General features: G+C 39.6%; 1 protein-coding gene across 7 annotated transcripts in view; it reads left to right on the forward strand.

The window, feature by feature from the left end:
- Positions 1-20,546, forward strand: part of LOC144063818 (DENN domain-containing protein 1A-like) — a 125,205-nt gene that overhangs the window by 75,838 nt on the left and 28,821 nt on the right. For all 7 annotated transcript variants that reach the window (XM_077585687.1, XM_077585688.1, XM_077585693.1 and 4 more), the window contains 3 exons: positions 6,568-6,669; positions 9,669-9,756; positions 20,216-20,256. In XM_077585687.1, coding sequence (XP_077441813.1) covers positions 6,568-6,669; positions 9,669-9,756; positions 20,216-20,256 — 231 coding nt within the window. The remainder of the gene's footprint in view (positions 1-6,567; positions 6,670-9,668; positions 9,757-20,215; positions 20,257-20,546) is intronic.

Here is a 20,546-nt window from a genome sequence, read left to right on the forward strand (position 1 = left end):
CGATCATACAGAAGACTTTGATGCAGCCTCTCAACTGCAGAGAACAGTTGAAGAAATGGTAGTTATCACAAAAATGGGGAGCAGATTATAAGCGATCAGCCAGGGCCATGTTGAAAAAAGCTAATTTACCCACAGTTTTAAACAGATTTGGAATAGTGATGAAACTTAGCTTTATTGTAATGCTAATTGCTGCAAAATGGAAACAGATAGAAATTAGATCTGTTAAACGATTACATTTTTTAATCAGATTAATCACATTTTAGAATTTTGATAAATTACTATTAATCGCTTAATAAAAATAGCTTTTTTGAATCAACATTTTTTGCCGCCAAATTTAATGAGCACAAGTTATGTGTTAATTATTTTGACGTTTAATGTTATGAGGATGTCTTCAACATTTTTTATTTAAAATATATATATTAATATATATATTTATTTATATTTTGACATGAACAAATATTCAAAATGTGATGCGCTAACATTTATTAAATGCGTTACTTTAATGCAACCTTTGCTACCTTAAACATAGCCATCCACTGTCACGCTAAAGGCTAACCGGAAAGGAAACCAAAAATGAGAAATGCTTGGCCAAAAACCGAAAACCAAAACGGCGGGAAAAAAATTATGCCAATTTTTTATTATCATTGCATTTATTATAATTAATGAAAATTATAATATTATTATAAAATATTTAGACCTATTTAGTAGGGTGGGACAAAAAAACAATTTGACCGGATATCCTTCGTCGAGGAGAGTCATAAGGACCATATTGGTAGCAGGCTCCTCAATCGATACAAAATCCGCGGGTAATCAATAGATACATTGCTTGTAAAGCTGTGGACCAGATATCGCGTGGTTATGAATCGGTTGCGTGTGTGAGACTCTTTTATAACATGAGCAAGCGCTCTGCGCAGTGCTCTACTTGTTTTGTTTACATTTCAGTAGCGCCACTATTCAAGCTAATTCCGTGTTTACTGAGAGCCACCAAAGTAGCGCTCACAGACGCTTCATTCCCCGTATGTTGTAAACATAATGCAACAGCACATTACGTGCCTTTTTGAGGGGCCCGCGGTCAACGCCGGGCAAGCACACAGTGTGTACGCGGAGGCGTGTCACAGCGAGTGACTATATGCAACTAGAGACAACGGCAGAAGTCCGTACATCCCGGCATTTCCCATAGCTATCGAGTGCTCTCGGTCCATTTGTACGTTCCGGTGTTGGTACTGCGCGTGACCTCAATTCCAACTCCCGTGACAATCCGATGCATGGATTCAAACTTCACACAGGTATGTCCCAAAGCTAACACACCAGCACCATCTTAAAATAAGCTAAAAGCACGCCGCAAACATCTAATTTCTCTGTTTGTGGCTCCCTTTCAATTTACACAACTAGGACGAGAAGAGAAGTAGATTTGGGACCTGCCCGCAATTACGTCATCAAACTAAAATCTGTTGACAAATATGATTCCGTGGTCATTGTGTCTCAGAACGTATTTAAAAATAATAATAATAATGTCGTACATTAACCAAAATCAAAAAATGAATGTGACGACCAAAGAAAAACTAATTGTTGATAAAAAGGGATAGTCACTTTTGGCAACAACTTTTGGATATATATTAAGTGGTAAAAATGTGTTTGATAGATTTATTTTTCAATCAGGTGGCTAGGTTTATTTCATGTCTCAAATTTATCTTTCTGAAATACTTTGCACTTTGCACATATTTTGTTTGTGTTGGTGTCTTTTTAAAGGTTAAATATTTATAATCAAATTAAATTGTCAGCCTTTTCTTTTCCTGATCCTTTTTTGAATTCAAAATAAACAATTATAACTGTCAACAACGACTAATAAATACTTAAACTGTGATTTATTTTTCAGTCATATCGCCCAGCCCCTTTTTGCGGTCTATTTAAATACGACGTGTGCTCTTTGTGCATGCGAGTCGCATCACGGGCACGTTGCGTTCACAGTAGATGTCACATTTGCTTTTGTAATGTAAACAGTACATAAAAAGATCGGATTTAACAAAAAAATCTGAATTGGGCATCACGCCCTGCAGTGTGAACTTAGCCTAAGTAAGCAGTGCCAAGAGCAGTGACTTGGCTTCAGTGTTGTCAACTTAAAGCTGCTCTTTGTAACAATTTGCCCAAAAATATAGCCTTTTTATTTGATCATTTATGACTTAAACATCTTCTAATTAGTAGATTAACACCTTAGCTTTTCAAAATGGGTACTCCCTGCAAGCCTCCTGTCAATAGTTTTTAGACTGGATTCTAGTTCGAATTTCCAGCCCTCTGTCTGCTGATGTGACGTCATGTGTGCATTATGTATGTCAGGGCTATTCAATTACTAATTCAGTTGAGCCAAATTTTCAAATCAAGGACTGGACCAAACACATTAGGCACCCAGTAAACAACCAATAATGACACATTTCAAACCAATATTACGGAATTACAGATGACAAATATTCACTTTTTATTCATCTCCTTTTTAATTTTGGAAACTTAGCAAAGACAGATCAAAAACAGCATAAATCATAAATGAGTCCCAGTCCAGCCCTGCCTAAGGCTTCTGCGTTACAGTTTAGGGCTGGGCGATATATCGATATAAAAATTATATCGATATATTTTTAAATGGGATATGCAATTAGACTATTTCATCTGTATCGATATAGTTCAAATGTGCGCTGTGACCCTTGCTCAGCTGCGCTTCTGACTGCTCTGCTCCTGTCTATACTGCCTCGTGTTCCCCCACCCTTCCTCATTCGTGCACGTGGGGGGAGACTTCAAAGAGACACTCTGCACTTGTCAATAATGGCTGCACAGTGGGACGGAAGAATTGCTTAGTGAACTAAGTGCAATTTCTGCAGAAATTGCGCTTAGTGAACTAAGTGCAGTTTCTGCAGAAATTGCGTGGGAATGCTGAAAGCTGAATGTGAATAGCTGAATGCTACGCTCAATGGTTATAAGGTAAATTGAAAGATAAATTATGTGAAAATTACAAAGTATTAATTGTAGTCGAAAGATAAATGAATAAAAAGAACACTTGAACTGCAATCTGTCTAAGGTGTGATTCGAACCATCGCCTCCTGTTTGCCGGTCAAAGTGCTGCTGCATTAGCTGAAGAGTTGTCCAAGAGTTGACAATTTTCCTTGGCGCCCTTGAACGCTTGACATCACTCACTCATACAGGATTTCACGTGCGAAGAACTAGGCCGAGTAAGGTGGGCCAATGTGATCATACAACACCGATCCGCATTTATTTTGAAAAGCACCAGACGGCGTTCGTAACGCCGCTTGTAAGTGCCAGACGCCGTTCAGAGCGCCACTTTTAAACGCCGGACGGCAATCGGAACGCCCGTTGCAATGCCGCTGGCAATGCCGGATGGCGTTACGAACGACGCTTTAAACTTTTAAATACCGCTTTAAGCGCCGTTCGGAACACTGCTTCTTCCGCCTAGCGCTGTCTCAAACGCCACTTGCCGTAATTATGCTAATTAAGCTAATTAGCTCGGCCCGTCAATTTTGACGAACTAATGAAATGGAAGCTTTTCCAGCCAATAGGAGCACGCCAAGCCCTTCTCCTTTTCTGCCAAAGCAGTAGCAGTAGACCACCGATTGTCTGTAGACTGGAACGAGGGTGACACGTCTAGCGCAAGTAACTCATAGCACAAGCAACTATACTTTGTTTTACCACATATGCATCATTTATAACATGTTAATTGGCTACAGTGAAGCTAGCATTACGTAGCTTCAATCTGTTAAAGGGCTGGCATATTTACATTACAAAAGTGCAGTTGATTCAATGGAAAAATAATTAGTTCATAACAATCAATTTTTATTTTTTTAGGGCTTATACGTTGGTAGTTGGTGTCTGTTATAGATGTTATTAATGCATATGAATTTGTTTTTACTTTAAGCCCTGTGTTTGTCGTCCGTCTCCAACCTGAAAATGTCTTAAGAATGATGTGCAGCGGGAGTTAGACAACCCTTGAGCAAAACAAATATGACCAAGCATCATGCTTATCCATTAGACATCCAAAAATTGTGAGGATGACCACTGCAGTCAAAAGACATCATCAATCGAAGATGGCAAGGTGTCGAGCGGTCATTCAGTGCCGCTCCAATCCAGTGTCAACCACAGTTTCTGACAGGGGCCTCCGAGGCACTAGAGGAAGAATGGCACAATTAAATATCAAATACATTTTTGGGTCATAATAGGCTCGCCACAAACTATTGAAATTCTGTCTCACCATTTTTCTGTTACAAAAACTACAGCACTGTAGTGGTTGCTACCATTTAGCGTCTGCTTCACTGGCCAAGTCTAAAGGCGAGCCCAAGGATCCTGACTTATTGGTGTCACTGAAATGAGACATGAAAACATGCAATATGCATCACGCATTATGAGACTGTAAACAACACATACATTTCATGTCACCCATCTACACTTTCACGCCATCTGAACAATAGCTGCGTACTGATCTTGGATTAGCGCTTTAAAACGTGCCCATAGGTGCTGTCCTGCAGTCCACTACTGCTGCCAGAGTACCTTAAGGCCCTGGTTGAATGCAGAGGGGACATTTCACGACTGGTCGAAGGAGAAAAAAAAAGGCTTCAGTTTAAGAATGCTTCCAATCCATGTGGAGGGTTAGTCAATGAGCAAGGCATATAAATAGTAACAAACAAACAAACTACATACACACTAGCTGTTAAAGTTGTTGGAATTGTATATATTCAGTACAAATATTGCATAAACAAATATTGTTGTCCCTGTCTTCCCAGATATCCTGGCATTTAGATTATTGAGTTCCTGATGTACTGTGCATTAATAACATCTATACAGACACCAACTACCAGCCCTAAAAGAAATATATATATATATATATATATATATATTTGTGAACTAACTATTTATTCCATTGAATCAACTGCAGTCTTGATTTACGGAATGGGTTGACTCAAAAACATTGGCAGACCTTAGCGCTAATGTAAACAAGCCAGCCCTTTAACAGATGGAAGCTACGTAATGCTAGCTTCAGCGAAACCAATTAACATTTTATATGACTAAACTTCAACACTCATTCATCCATTGCATCTGTGTTAAAATAAAGTATAGCTGTTTGTGCCGTGAGTTACCTGCGCTAGAAGTGTCCTCCTCGTTCCAGTCTACAGACAATCGGTGGTCTGCTGCCACCCTTCTCCTTCCCTGCCAAGGCAGTAGGCCTTGGCAGGGAAGGAGAAGGGCTTGGCATGCTCCTATTGGTTGGGAGGTCAATTAGATGAAACGTCTAAGTGGGTAAAAATATGACCCCTGTAAATGGGCAAAAATTGGCAAAAATCGGACAGTCAAAAAAATCTTTTCATGTTATTATCCTGTCCTATCACTTCCTGTTCAAAATGTTCATAGATCTTGCTGAAACACACAACCGGGTGTTGTTTCGTTAAAAATGTCTAGGGGGGCTAGTGAGTCATAAAAAAAAAAAAACACTATAAAATATTGCTCATTTAGCCAGGCTACATGTGCGTTTTTCATAAGTTTTCATACATGTTTAGGCCCTCAAAATCTGTGTTTTTGTTGCGAAAAATGTGTTACCACACCCACAGTGTTTCACAAAAACTGACAAACTTTGTGTTGTAACATCATTAAGGCCTAAACACTCTTCTGAGCAAATATGAGGTAGATCCGGCTAACCTGCTTGGAGGAAAAACTTGGGGGGGACAAAACCTTTTTTTTTTGCCAATAGGTGGCGCTATCACTACGATGAAATATAAGTTCGTAGATGTCTTCAGGACTGCTGGACTCTCCTCGAATGTGTGAATTTTTGAGACGATAGGATCATTTGGGTTAAGTTAAAGCAGCTTTTATTGTCACGGTGACTCAACAGATTTTGCGGCACCATACCACACCCCTTGCCGAAAAGTTACAATATTTAGTCTGGGGCATGATCAACATCTTAAGGCTTCTCTGTAGAGCTGTCAAAATTATTCGATTAATCGACAAGTAATCTATTATCAAATTAATCGACAATTATCTTAATAATACAGTTATTGCTTGGAGCCTTTTTTTTTTTTAATTGTCCAAATCCTTTGATTTCAGCATGTCAACAGTCATTGTTTACTGATTTATGTAGTCCTTCATGAAAGGATACTGATTATCTTCTGTGTTTAATCAAAATAAGATTAAACACGATGCATTTTGGTCTCAGTGCAGCTTATCACCTTTTTCATCCCTGACCCATTTTCATGCCTGATATTACTACGGTAGTTATGCTATGACGTTTGATAGCCAAAGGCAGAGATGCCCTGTGTCTGTGTAGCACTAGTGACTTGAAGACGAGTAACTTCCTGACACTTACCCAATATTGTATGCGAGAACTTATCATGCCTCAATACTGTTCTGAAGAAATCTGAATTCAAATGCTTGTAATTTTTTTTACTGGCTGACCGTGACCCACCCAAAATGGGTCCGCTAACCATTTTTGGGTCTTGACCAGCCAGCCAGTTGAGAATCACTGCTCTAGATCAATAAAGCTGGTGTTTTTAATGTTAATGTGTCTTTCTGTATTGTTAGGGTGAACCAATAACATTTAATGAGGAAACCTTTGTAAACCATCGATTGAGTGCCATGAGAGACTTCCTTCAGAATGCCATCCAGCTTCAACTTTTCAAACAGGTAAACATCTGTATCCTTATCAATTTTGTTTGCATAGTTGTATTTTATCCAGCGAATCATTGAGTTTATAGCCACAAACCTTTATTTTTTGGCTCAGATCACAGGTCATGGTTTTGGATCATGTTTAAACAGTGAGTCATAGTAGCACTACTTCAGATCTCAATTTTGGGCAAATTGTGTCTTTTTTTTTTCTATTTATGTTTTTCAGATCTCAATTTGAGGCAAAATAGTGTCTTTTTTTATTTATTATTATTTTCATAGATTTCAGTAGTTTTCTAACTGCTGATATTGTATTTCAATGTTTTTTACAATACTGTCCTTAAGTAGTTAAAAGTTTTGGTTTTGAATTGAAGATGCACCAAAATTACCATTTTTGTTCAAAACCAAAAATGAGGAAAGCAAGACCAAAAAGTCCATGTGAAAAAGAAAAATCCTCAGCTGGATCATTTACTGCCCTTTGACAAGTTTGTCTAAAGCTACGTACATTCTGCAGATCAATTCAGATTTTTTTTTTTGTGTCGTCCATTTGATTTTTTTCATGTCAATGTAAGAGTACAATTCATCATTTTATTTATTTTTTATTTTTTCCAGATTTGACCCAGGCGGCTTTTGTTTATATAAATCGGGTAGATATCTGATGTGACTGCAGTCTGGACTCTCAGGTCGTGCTCATCCAATCTATACATCATCAAGAACGAAAATCAAAAACATTGGTTGAAATATGTCTGCAAGCTACTCAAACTACGTGAGCTACCGGTTAGAGAAGCCTGGTGGTGACAAAGGCGATCGAGATGCTGGAGGTGTAAGAATTTTCGACATCTGGGTGCCTTGGTTTCAGGTCACTCCAAATCCACATTCGAGCAGATAGTGACCTCTCCGAAGAGTTGTTGTTTGTCAGCAAAAGAACACAATTCTTATTGTGTTCTCTGGTTCGATGAAAAAAATCTTCCAGGCCACCTGGGGTTGGCATGGCCATGTTGGGAGGTGATATGTAGACTGTTTTTTGAGTTTCCCCTGGTGGAGCCTCCCCCGTTTATTGGACATCCATCATGGCATTATTGTTACAGTTGTTAAAGGTAAGCATACTGGTAGACCAAGGAAGACATCGAAGCGTCAAAACATTTTTTGCCATCTATGGTGAACTAGTAGAATGCAACGACCTAAGTTTGTAGCATGTGCATTTTGAAGCACATGCACAATGGTGCCTCAGAGAGTCATTGGAGTCCAGGGGCATGCTCCCTTGTAATATTTCACATTTAAACACTTAAATTTGATGCATTTTGATGGGGAAAAAATCAAGTAGAATTAAAAGACATTAACTATCTATACATGGTCACATTATGCTATATAAGCAATACGTAATGTAATGTAATCCATGAGTGCATAAGTAATGTAATTCAATTACTGTAATATTAAAGTAATATAGCTGGTTTACAATTTATTACTTTTGGATTAATCAAATTCCAAATAGGCTAATGGGGACAAAATAAAAAAAAATATCACTAGGCCACTCAGTAGACCCCCGTTATTTGCATGGGATAGGACTGCAAATAGTGGAAATGTCAGGTTAAGCCAACCTAGAACAGACAGGGAAGGAAGACAAGGGACTTAGATTATTTTTGCTCGCGAGGAGAACGGACATAGATGTGCTCAGTTACAATCCTTTTTTTAGGGTGGTTGCTGGTTACACAGCAGTTGCTGATCTAAAGGTTGGGGGAACCACACAGCAGCAACCATCACGGATATGAGTCATTGCGCAGATAATAATGCAGACTTGTTTTTCTTCGGCACTGAAAGTTTTTTTTTTTTCTTCTTTTTTTTCTGAAAGTTTCAACAGTCTTAACAGTCCTGTTCTTTCCTCCTCCTCTTCTTCTGCAACAAGATCCTTGCATGATACTGGCTGATCTTATACTTGTTGCCACCTGCTGGCCATTTAAAAATAAATAACATTGCAGTCAAGCTTAATCCTTCAGTCAGAAGCTGTCAGACCTTCATGTACACTCTTGCATGAAAAAACGTTTATGACGTATAAATACTTCATATGTACGCGATGACTATGACTTTTATGACGTATTGATACGTCTTATGTATGGAAAGAGTTAATTAGTTACAGCAATTGTAATTGAACTTTTTTAATTGAGCCTACAGTCAATTGAGAGCACCTATGTGAAAAGACCGCCTAAGTAGTTAGTAATGGGGTGGAGTTCAAAGGGGGGAAAAAAATTATAACTGTAAATGTGTGTTCCTTGCAAAAGGGTGTTACTCGGAGTTACCAAAACCAAAAAACAGGGGAACTCACGATCCTCAGTCAACCCAAATTACAATTAAAACAAAGGAACCCAAAAAATCTAAACAAATTAACCATGCTGGTGTATTACAACCAAAAACAAATTCAAATGGAAAATAATGAAATACAATGCTTTAAGAAAATTCCTACAATTGAATCACCCAGGAAGAATTACTATTTTATGCAGTCAATGCCTTTTTATCTTCTGCCACCAGGTCACATGGACTCAAAATGTCCACACGGTGGCGGTGTTGTCACACAATGAAATCCTTGGGATTTTTCCAAAGCAGTATCAAATGTGGGGGTTATTTTACGTGGAAATTAACCAACAAATGATTGAATAGACCAATCACTCAACACTTAGAGACGGTCCAGTTTGATCACATATGTGAAAAGAGTGTCTGTGTTGGGCCTGAGAGGCCTGTGCAATGTCTGGTTTTGTGGAAGAAGATGAATAAAAAAAAACACACAAAAAAACAATGGGGTAGCGAGCCGAGTTCCAACAGCTTCAACAGCTCCAAGCTGATCTGACGAACTGCTAGTGGTGTGTTAAAGTGTTCTTTTGTTGTTGTTGTTGTTTTCATGATTTCATTTCATGATATATTTATTAATTTTGAAGATGAATAACATACGTATGAGAACAGCGTCACAGTCAAAATACTAAGAAAAAGTAACTTGTTTTTGTTTGTCTGTTTTGTTTTTGCAACTGCAGTTCATTGATGGCCGTCTGGAACTATTAAACTCTGGAGAAGGTTTCACTGACATCTTTGAGGAGGAGATCAACAATGGCAATTATGCAGGTGAGCCAGTTTTGACTTGGAAATCGGTCCAATTAATTATTAAATCAATAATTGTTAATTATTAAATAAATAATCAATTGAAGGAGACTCAAATTTAATATTTGAATTAATTTTGAATCAGAACCTCGGAGCACCACATCTATTTTTTAATAGTTTTATTAGGATAACTGATGAGAACCTTGTTGAATCAGTCATTAAGATGAAGGTTGTACCCTTTTTATGATTTTGTGAGTTCTTTGTTCAGCTTAGAGGTTATTATAAATTGATGAAACACACACACAGTAAGCAATCAGGTTTTGATTTTGTACACAGTTTTTTTCGAACCTATGTGGGAAAATCTGCTTGGAACTTAAAAGAAGCAAAACTGTAACTACTGTGATAGGTAATAAAACAAGAACTGAAATGATAAAACAATCAAAGAAAAACAAAAACAGGAAATGAGAAAAGGTCTTAAACAAGGTGATGGATTTCCTAATCAAACCAACATGGGACCCACATTTAAACTAATTATTTAACCCCATTGGAGGCACCAATTTGTACAATCTGGTTAATATCTGCGAAGTTGCACTTACAAATGGTCTAGTGTTGGTCGCGGAAAGCCTGGATTGGAGGGTCGCCAAGCTGCTGTTTGAAGCAGAAGATGAAGAGAGAGCGAGAAAGAGTCCGGCTGGGCAGCTGAGCCTCATGGCGGGGGAAGGTCGACCTGTTGGCTGCGAAGAGGCCTTTTCGGTTGGGGCCTCAGAGCACCGCTGTTAGCGCTGCTAGCGCTGCGATCCGTTTAGCCTTGCCAAAAGCAGTGTGTTTGACTGTGCCTGTCGCCAAAAGTGATGGCTTCCGTGAGTTTGTCGCATGTGTTGGCCACACGCGCCGTGTGCTGGTGGTCAAGCTAGCTTTGTTTTTTTTGTTTTTTTTGTAATTGCGTGAGTGTGTGTGTGCATATGTGCGTTTGAGTGTGTGCTCATTAATTCACCTAAAACCTATTAAAAATCCCATACCGTTTACCTAAATCGAATACTTCAGAATCCCGCTAGAGTTGTGAAGTTTTCAGGAGACCCAAGGAAGGATCAAAGAAAAGAAAGGAAAGTGAAATCCAGCACCGACCAGACATCACCTACTACTCACCGGGTTACCAACCAGAATCTTTCACCAACCCCAGAAACATCTTAATTCTAACAAATTAGAGAGACCTCAAGATACTAAAGGAAAGACTGAGAAAAGGAAGGAAGGAAGGAAGGATAAATGAAGTGAGATCCACAGACATCAGCCTCCACTGATTCAACGACCAGAGGAAGAAGCAGATTGTGTTTGAATTTCGATAGATGCTGGTGTTGTGGATCTGGCACAACCACCGTGCCCCGCAGGGGCCACCAGCCAGAGAGCAAACCCATGAGCCCGGAGCGCCCCCCACCCCAACACGGCCAGCGCCCCAAGCCCAACGCAGCAGAACGGGACACGGCAGGCCTGCCAGGCACCCCACCAGCCCATAGCCCCCACTCCCCCAACGACCCCCCCCGCCCACAATAACCCAGCCCCCGCCGCCTCCAGGCCCCCAAATCCTCAGACACCTTCCCACCCAGCCACCAGCACCACACCAGGATACAGATGGGGGACTGCAGTACTGCGGTCTGCCCCAATCGATGGCTCCCCACCCCGACACACCCGTCCCTCCTAGTTGTGGGGTGCATTCAAATTGGAGGGGAGTTGTAGGGCGAAGACGGTGTTTATGTGTCTATTAACAAAGTGTATTTTGCAAAACTAGTGCAGTGACAGCGGGGGCAGGAGGCGCACCCGCCCCCAGCACCACCAACCCCCAACGGGACCCCGGCGGGCAGATGGAGACAGCACGGTGGGGCGAAAAGGCTCGCCCCCCGGATACTGGGGCTAGCTTTGTTTCTTGCAGCCACGCCCGGAGAGGAGACCCCCCACAGAGCAGGGGAGCCATCAGCCAGGTGTATCCAGAGGGCAAAAAGAGAGAGAATGACACAAGCAGGGAGCTTGCCCTAATCGGGGGTTCAGTCTGTTTCCAATCATGGGGGTCCGCTATCGAGTTACACAGAGACCAGGGCGGAAAGTTACCAGCCCTCTAGGAATTTTGGTAAAGAATAATTTGATTGAATCTGGATCCCATGTTAACTTAGATTCTAAGTTCAAACTTCAATCAAATGCAAACACGTTAAGTTGAACACATCAAAAGAAATGTTACCTAGCTGACAACTGTCAAAACGTGCACACACATGAAAGTTAAGTGGGGAATCCGCCACTGCAATGGAACATTTTCATGACACTTCATGGAGTCAACATTTCAAAAATGGCAAACGCATAACATTTATAATTCATTCTTTTGTTGCAAAATAATCAGTAATAGTCACGTTTCTTTTTTTTGTGTGTGTGTGTGTGCCAGTCTTCTCACTCCAGGCTAGGGGCTGGAGGTATGTGTGTGTGGCGTGAGTGCTCTTTGTCTCCCCCAACCCCCACGGTGGCATGTCCAGGACACAGGAATGAAATTCCTTGTCTATGATGAGGTTGCAAAAATTACAACAGGCCGATAATTGTTACAGATCCTCCCTTTGCGGACCGAAATGTTCTTCGACAGGACGTTTCAGTCGGCACTCCTAGACGTGGCATCGGCAGGTGGACAGGTGAAGCACAACAATGCAGTTACTAGAGTACCAGAGCACGGAGGCGCAAGTAGAAAGCCCATGACGCCAGGGGCTGGGTTGTGGTGGGTGTGGGTTGGGGGCGGGGGGGGGGGGGTCGTGGGGGAGCGGTGGCTGTGGGCCGGTGGGGTGCCTGGTGGGCCTGCCGTGCCCTGTTCTGCTGCGTTGGGCTTGGGGCGCGGGCCGTGTTGGGGTGGGGGGGGGGGGGGGCGCTCTGGGTTTGCTCTCCGGCCGGTGGCCTCTGCGGGGCCCGGGGGTTGTGCCTTGGCGCTGCCGCGGCCTGGGGGGCCCTGGGGAGTTGTGCTTGCTCTGTCCTGGCCGGGGTCGACAACTCCCCTCTTTGGTGGAGGTTTTCATGCATGCTAGATCCACCACACCAGCATCTACCGAAATTCAAACACAATCTGCTTCTTCCTCTGGTCGTTGAATCGGTGGAGGCTGATGTCTGATCTCACTCTGCTTCATCTATCCTTCCTTCCTTTCCTCAGTCTTTCCTTTGGCCTCTTGAGGTCTCCCTAATTTGTTGAAATTTAGATGTTTCTGGGGTTGGTGAAAGATTCAGGTTGGTAACCCGGGGGGTAGTAGGTGATATCTGGTCGGTGCTGGATTTCACTTTTCTTTCTTTTCTTTGATCCTTCTTTGGGTCTCCTGACAACGTCACAACTCTAGTTGGATTCTGAAGGTTTAGGTGAACGGTATGGGATTTTTAATTGGTTTTATGTGAATTAATGAGCACACACTCAAACGCACGCACATATGCACACGCACACCCGCACATGCACAAGAGAAAAAAAAAGAGAGAGAGCAATGATGATGACATGGGGAAAAAAAACAAAATCCACAAAATCCACCATCAGTCGGCTGAGGATTTGTGCCATGTCTTAGTGGGTTACCGATTTTTGTCGAGCATCACAAACGAGTTGCATAATGTTGGCCTCGAGGATCTCTGCGTGTTAGCGCTGGTTGTCACATCGGCATAGCCTGGAATGATATTGTTAGTCACTGTTGCAATGGCATTTTCCAAAGCATCCATGGTTAAAAATAGCGTTATGATATTAATAAAGATATACATATGCTCACTTTACTCAATTTGGAAGGAGGACTAATTATTAATCAATTAGACAATGCTGGAAATGCTTAGTGTTTGAAAATTGGCTTTTGGGCTCAATTAGTTGATTCCAAATGTTTTACCTAAATTATTAAGGCACAGAATAAGGATGGGCTCCAAATATGTTAACTATTATTTTAAATGGCGCTGCATTAAATAATTGAAACTCCTCAAGGAAATGTGTTAAACAATTTAGTTTGCTATAATACATTAACCACATCATACGTATGAAGTTCAGGGCTTTGGAAAACAAAGGTCAACTGAAGGCAGTCAAATTTAATTAAATTACATTTAATTCAATTGAGGTTTCCAAAAGTGCCTATTAATTGGGTAAACACATTTAATAAAACTGGAAAGCTATACACTACTGGTTATTAGTGTTGTCAAGTTTTCAATTTCAAAACAGCGATTAATTATTTCAACAAACTCCTTGGTAAGTCAATAATTGAAGTTATCAAGCGTTTAATTTTGTTGGTAAATGTTTTTCAACTGTGGTACTAAAAATCGCCACAGGAGGACGCCATCGGCGTTTGGAAACGCAGCGAGGCTCTTATGTGGACTTGTTCTTATTGTTCGATCAATAAAGTTTTTCACTGAATGTGTCTTAAATGGGCGTTTAAATGTCTTAAACAAGTTTTAAAATGTAGCAATTTGCAAGCAAAATTGTTAGCAAGACACACTAACGTAAACTTTGTCAATGAACGACACGTCACATCGGAAGTTGCGCGTGCGTGCGTCTCCTGTCAGATGTCAATCTGTCAAGACACGTTAAATTCACTTCATACAGATGATTGCGCGGGTTATTATGCACGGCACTGATGCCGTTTTATTAAAAAGACACTAGTGGTTATAATTTAAATAAATCAAGGAGCAAAAACTTTGGAAATTTATTATGCAAGGTTTAAAAGTGTCATAATAGATGCAAAATGCTGTTTCAAAATGTCTTGGGTCTAATGAAAATCACAGATTAATATAGTACAGTAGTAATTTTATCCCTCGATTAGTTTAAAATCCCGGTAACTTGATTATTTAAATTATAAATTAAGTGCTTTGAATGTGACGTTGGTGTCGGTTCTCACACGTGAGTTGTTATTGCTTTGCGTTGGCAACTTCTGGCACTGTAGCAATGTAACTATTAATAGTGGAGCAGATAATGAAAAAATCATTCACGTGATACAAGTGTGAAATTTGGTACATATGCTCTTCAAACCCCACTCTTTTCAAAATTTACGCTGGCCACGCAAAATTCCAAGATGGCGGCAACAAAATCCAAGATGTCTGCTGAAATAAATATTTTTTTCCTTAATAACTCAAAATGTATTGGGTTTAATCCCCCAAAATGTATTAATGTTCAATATATAGTTGGGAGTTATGGATATTTTGGAACCAATTATGTGTGTGTATCCATTACAGCTCTTGAAATACAGCATATAGATACTTGTACAGACTCGGGAGAACAAGACATTTGTAACATTAACTGTAAGTGAATATGGTCATATGAAAATGTTCTTTTCATAAACTGTTATTTTCATATGGATCATAAAATGAACTTCTAAAACCAAGATGGTGTCCAAGATGGCTACCTCGTCATGTTTGATGATCTCCATATTGAGATGGCAGTCCAGAAGTCCCTGGGCACACTTCTCTGCAAAAAAAAATGGTTGGACTGGGGCCTTGGTGAAGGCAGATGTTGCATCCTCTGGCACTGCAGAATCTTTCCTATCATCTGCAAGTGTGACCAAGACGAGGTAAACTCATCAGGTCACAGCCTGTAGCCTCTACTCCTTAAACTCCTTAAATCTGCATATCATGACAGCTGTGCAGATCGGACAAATAACACTGATGACACATTGAGCTTTGAGGAGTGGTGCGAGTTTCGCAAAGAGGAAAGTCCACAGTTCCTGTTTTGGCACATGGTGCTGTCTATGGATATAGTCATCTTCTTGCTCATCAGGTCCTTTCGTGAGGCCAACTTTGCTCTCTATTGCCAGGCAGTTAGTGAATTTATACCTTATTTCCTTGCCGTCGCCAACAACAACAACTTTGCACAGTGGCTTCCTATCCACCTCAGGGACATGGTCATGTTAGAGAACACACACCCAGAACTGGCTCAAGAGTTCAATAATGGTAACTTTGTTGTCCACAAAACAAGGAATTTCTCCGCCCTTGCCCTTGATCTAGCTCACGAGCAGGCAAATGCCATCATCAAAGGTGATGGTGGTGCCATTGGCCTTACTGAAGACCCATCCGCACTTTTGGATGGTAGCTGGTCCTGAGATTAGTTGTTTGGTGTCCCAATATGAAATGGAGGCACACACCAAAGAGGCAAGGGAGCACAGAAGCCACCATGAGCGAACTCCACAGGCACAGAAAAAGTTCAATGAGATGGTTGATAAGTTTGGGACAACTTATAGCTCTAAAAGACCTTGCTCACCCTAACTTTGCAGAACTTCTGCAGTCTCACTTGGAGAGAGGTCAGATGAGAAAATTTCTGGACTTTTCACAGGCCCTGGAAAACAATCCATCCATTTTCTATGAGCTGACTTCTGTAGACAGGACTCTTCTTCTGCTGAATCAACAAAGCATAAGCTTGTCAAGGAGGACTGTCAGCTGTTCTCAAAGCTTTTGATCTCGTCATAGCCAAGAGTGTGTCATTCAAGAGTTTTTTCAGTAAGAGAACCAGTCCTTCCCTGCTACATTGAGCAAGGGTGGAAGATTGTACTCTTGAAGTCTCAGCTGACCTCTATCCTTGAGACTTATGTTCCACCAGTTGACAAGAAAGCAGACGTTCTCATTGTAGATGGGTCAGCTTTGGCACATGCCCTGCCACCAAAAAGATTCAAGACATTTGAGGACTATGCAATTCTCGACTTCCTTCCAGTGATATACACATACTCCAGCAAGTACACAATAACACATCTGGTCTTTGATGTGTACAACACTTCAAACCTTAAAGCTGGAACACGGTCAAAACGTGGCTAGTGGGTAAGACGCAAGGTGACAAATAGGAACACCATGCCATCAATGGCATAACTTCTTAATGACAACAAGAGTTGTACCACCTTCTTGCCGACGAAGTGGCACAAATGTTTACCAAAAATATGGTTATTGTCACAAAGGGACCGGCTGTCCTCAGCACTCATGGACTGGGCAAATGCTATCATGAGAAAGTGGACAGCCGTATTTTTATGCACGCTTAATGTGCTACAGAACATGGCAGCCAATCCATCATGATCAAGGCAAATGAAGGCATGCTATTTCTCCATGCCTTTACAGGATGTGACACCCTGTCAGCCTTCCGCAACAAGGGCAAGAAAACAGCTAGGCAGACATGAGACATATGTCCAGAAGCCTATTCTGTTTTCTCCAAACTGAGTTTCTCTGCCCATAGTGAAGGATTGTGACTTGGAGATGCTGTATTTTACGAATCATTATAGATGCACATGGTACCAAAATATCTGCTTTTATCGTCTATATACTGTACTGAATTTATGATTACTTCAAGTTGATGGCAGACATCTTGGACCCCATCATGGTTACATGTCCTAAATGTGCTGAAAATAGCAGGCTACAAAAAAAAAAAACATAACCATATTCAATTAATAACAATCATTGTTACAAATGTCTTACTACACATATACTTGGCACCAAAATATCCGCAATACCCAACTTTATATTAAACTTTAATACATTTATGGGGCTTAAAATCAATGCATTTTGAGTTATTAAGGGGGGAAAAAATCGTCAGACATCTTGGATTTTGTGTGGCCAGCGTTATTTTTTAAAAGAGTGGGGTTTAAAGAGTATATGTACAAAATGTCATGCTTGTATCACAAAGTGAATGATTCTGGCTAAAAATGCAATTATCTGCTCCACTATACGCAAACAGTAGACTTAAGTTAACCAGATAGAAATCTAATTGCAACAATTTAATCAAACTGTGTTACTAATGTTTTAGTACTACAATTAGGCAGACAGTGGGCTCTCATTAGGGGTCGCGTGCTGACATGTGGTCCTGTTGGAGGCCACATGTCAAATGAGGAGCGCTCTGAAGGGCTGTGACTCTAATGGACTCGATGCAGAATTTGGTGCACTAAGAACTATTTCCTCAGTCTTAAGGCTTGTAACGTAATCAGGTAGCTAAACTGATTGCGCCACGTGAGCTTTGGAATGTAATTTTAACCCAATCAGAAAAGACATTCCCAGGCCTGATAAAATTTTGCATGCAATAAATTAAATGTGATTGTTACTCTTCCACTTTTTGTGTGTGTAACATTCAAATAATCGACAAATTTATTCCCTTTTCATTTATCACTTCAAATACACTGCTTTTATACACCGGATTAGCTGGTGTTAAGTTTTAGTTTGGCTGCTATGGAAACGAGCTGAAATTTCCCAAAAGAGAAAGTAGAGCTGCACTAAGCTGTTTGTTTTTAAAATTGTTCCATGTGTGTGTTTCACAAAATATGTAACTTAAATGGGCCTCACCAAAGGAACACCATTATGTAAGGGAAAATAGTCCAATTAATTATTAAATCAATAATTGTTAATTAAATTAATAATCAGTTGACTCATTAATTGAAGAAGACTCAAATGTAATTTTTAAATTAATTTTGAATCAGAACCTTGGAGCACCACATCTATTTTTGATAGTTTTATCAGAATAACAAATGAGAACCTCATTGAATCAGTCATCAAAATGAAGGCTGTACCCTTTTTACGATTTTTGTGAGTTCTTTTTTCAGCTTCGAGGTTTCTATAAATTGATGAAACACACACAGTAAGCAATCAGGTTTTGATTTCGTGCACGTGGGAAAATCTACTTAAAAGAAGCAAAACTCTACTGTCATAGGAAATAAAACAAGAACTAAAATGATAAAATAATCAAAGAAAAACTAAAACAGGAAATGAGAAACAGTCTTAAACGAGGTGATGGATTTCCTAATCAAACCAACATGGGACCCACATTTAACCTAATTGTTTAACCCAATTGAAGGCACCAATTTGTACAATCTGGTTAATGTCTGCGAAGTTGAAATTGCAAATGGTCTAGTGTTATATATTTTATATATATATATATATATATATATATATATATATATATATATATATATATATATGCTTTTACACACAATACTTATGTATTCTGGATTATGTATTAGTTTTGACAGTATATATATATATATATATATATATATATATATATATATATATATATATATATATATATATATATATATATATATATATATAGTTGTCAAAATAATCACGTTAATATCGCGTTAACTTAAAGTGCCTTTAACGGCATAATTTTTTTTACGTTCGACTAACGTCCATATTTGGAAAGCCTCTCCTGAAGGGAATTCCAGTCATGACGCAGCAGAAACGTCCTTGGCAAAATTACCCAATAGAAATACACTGTACTACACTGGAGCCAAAACACACAATTTTTAAGGAGAATGTTGGCGTGGAGGAGCCATTTGGACTGTGTAGCACTACCGCTGTATCTCTGCTTTGAATGAATGCACTTGGTTAGCCGTTAGCAACGAGCTAGGTTGCACAGCTCTTCAAGTGGTGTCTTCAAACCCAGTGAGAGCCAAGAGCCAAATGGACGCTGTCTTGTAAACCAGCAAACAAAACTAAAAAGTTTTCTTACTCAAATAATGATCATAACACAGTTTAGTCACAAATTTATCTGGGCTTGTAAAGTTGAACACAAAGCTGATATATATGCAGGTAACCATGACTTAGTCTGTTGTATGAATGGCAACAGACTGATAAACACAGGTTGGTTTTACCGTTTGCCATCCAATTGAAGGGCAGATATTTGTTATGCCTGCCACTATATGCCACAAGCATATGCTGTGAATAATATACACTTTTACTTGTAACTCCAAGATATAATTGATTTTTCTAAAACTGCAGACCAAACTGACCCAAAAACCGAAAACAGAACCGTGGATTTTGTGAACCGTTCCACCCCTAATAAATGTATATGTATATATATATGTGTGTGTGTGTGTGTGTGTGTGTGTGTGTGTGTGTGTGTGTGTGTGTGTGTGTGTGTGTGTATATATATATATATATATATATATATATATATATGTATATATATATGATATATACACACATACACACACATATATATATGTGTGTATGTATGTATGTATGTATGTATGTATAGAGAGAGAGAGAGAGATACAGACTGACTGACTGACTGACATTTTTTGTATAAAATATTAAAATAACCTTATTAAATGTTTAGTCATACCCCAATCTACCCCTCAGACAGATCATTCAATCATCACGCAGTAGCCGAATGTGTGCCCATTGTTCCATTATTCTACTGCATAATGAATTTTATACACAGCAGTGCATATTTCATTATTTTCTTTTATTTTTTTAGAGGGGCATACAGAGGAAGGCATTGACCCTTAGAAAGCTTATATCCATTTCTCAGTGAATAGTTTTCATAATTTCGATGATGAATAGACTGCATGTATTTGACTCCTTAAAAGCTAGAATTGTGCCAAGTTTGCAATGTGTGTTGAGTTTGTTGTAAAAAATACATTTTGCATGTGAACATTGAGAAATCTCAATTAGAATTCATGGAGTATTCTGTTTTATAATAGGCCTTAGAAAATATGGTTAAGGAGGTTCAAGGTTTCTAATCACTCAATCAATTTCTTTACAGGAGATGATAAATCTTACCACCAGTGGCTAACCACTGTGAAGGTGAGTAAAATCAGCCACAATTTGACCAAGTCTGTGTTACAATTTATTTTATTAATATTCTGGTTGTTGGTTCATACAAGTTGTTCAAAATACTTATGGAATTGGTTTGACACATTATCATACAAATACAATTCAAATGGTTTTGACCTGTTAGCTGATGTCTAGACCTTTTGTTATCTTAAAAAAAAATCACCTTGGTCGAACATATTACAGCTACAACACTGCCTACTTTTACTTGCAGTCAATATTTTTTAAAGAGTCTGTATCACGGTATTTTAAAGGAACACTAG

Source organism: Vanacampus margaritifer, chromosome 14, assembly GCF_051991255.1.
Source record: "Vanacampus margaritifer isolate UIUO_Vmar chromosome 14, RoL_Vmar_1.0, whole genome shotgun sequence".
NCBI classification, from domain to species: Eukaryota; Metazoa; Chordata; class Actinopteri; order Syngnathiformes; family Syngnathidae; genus Vanacampus; species Vanacampus margaritifer.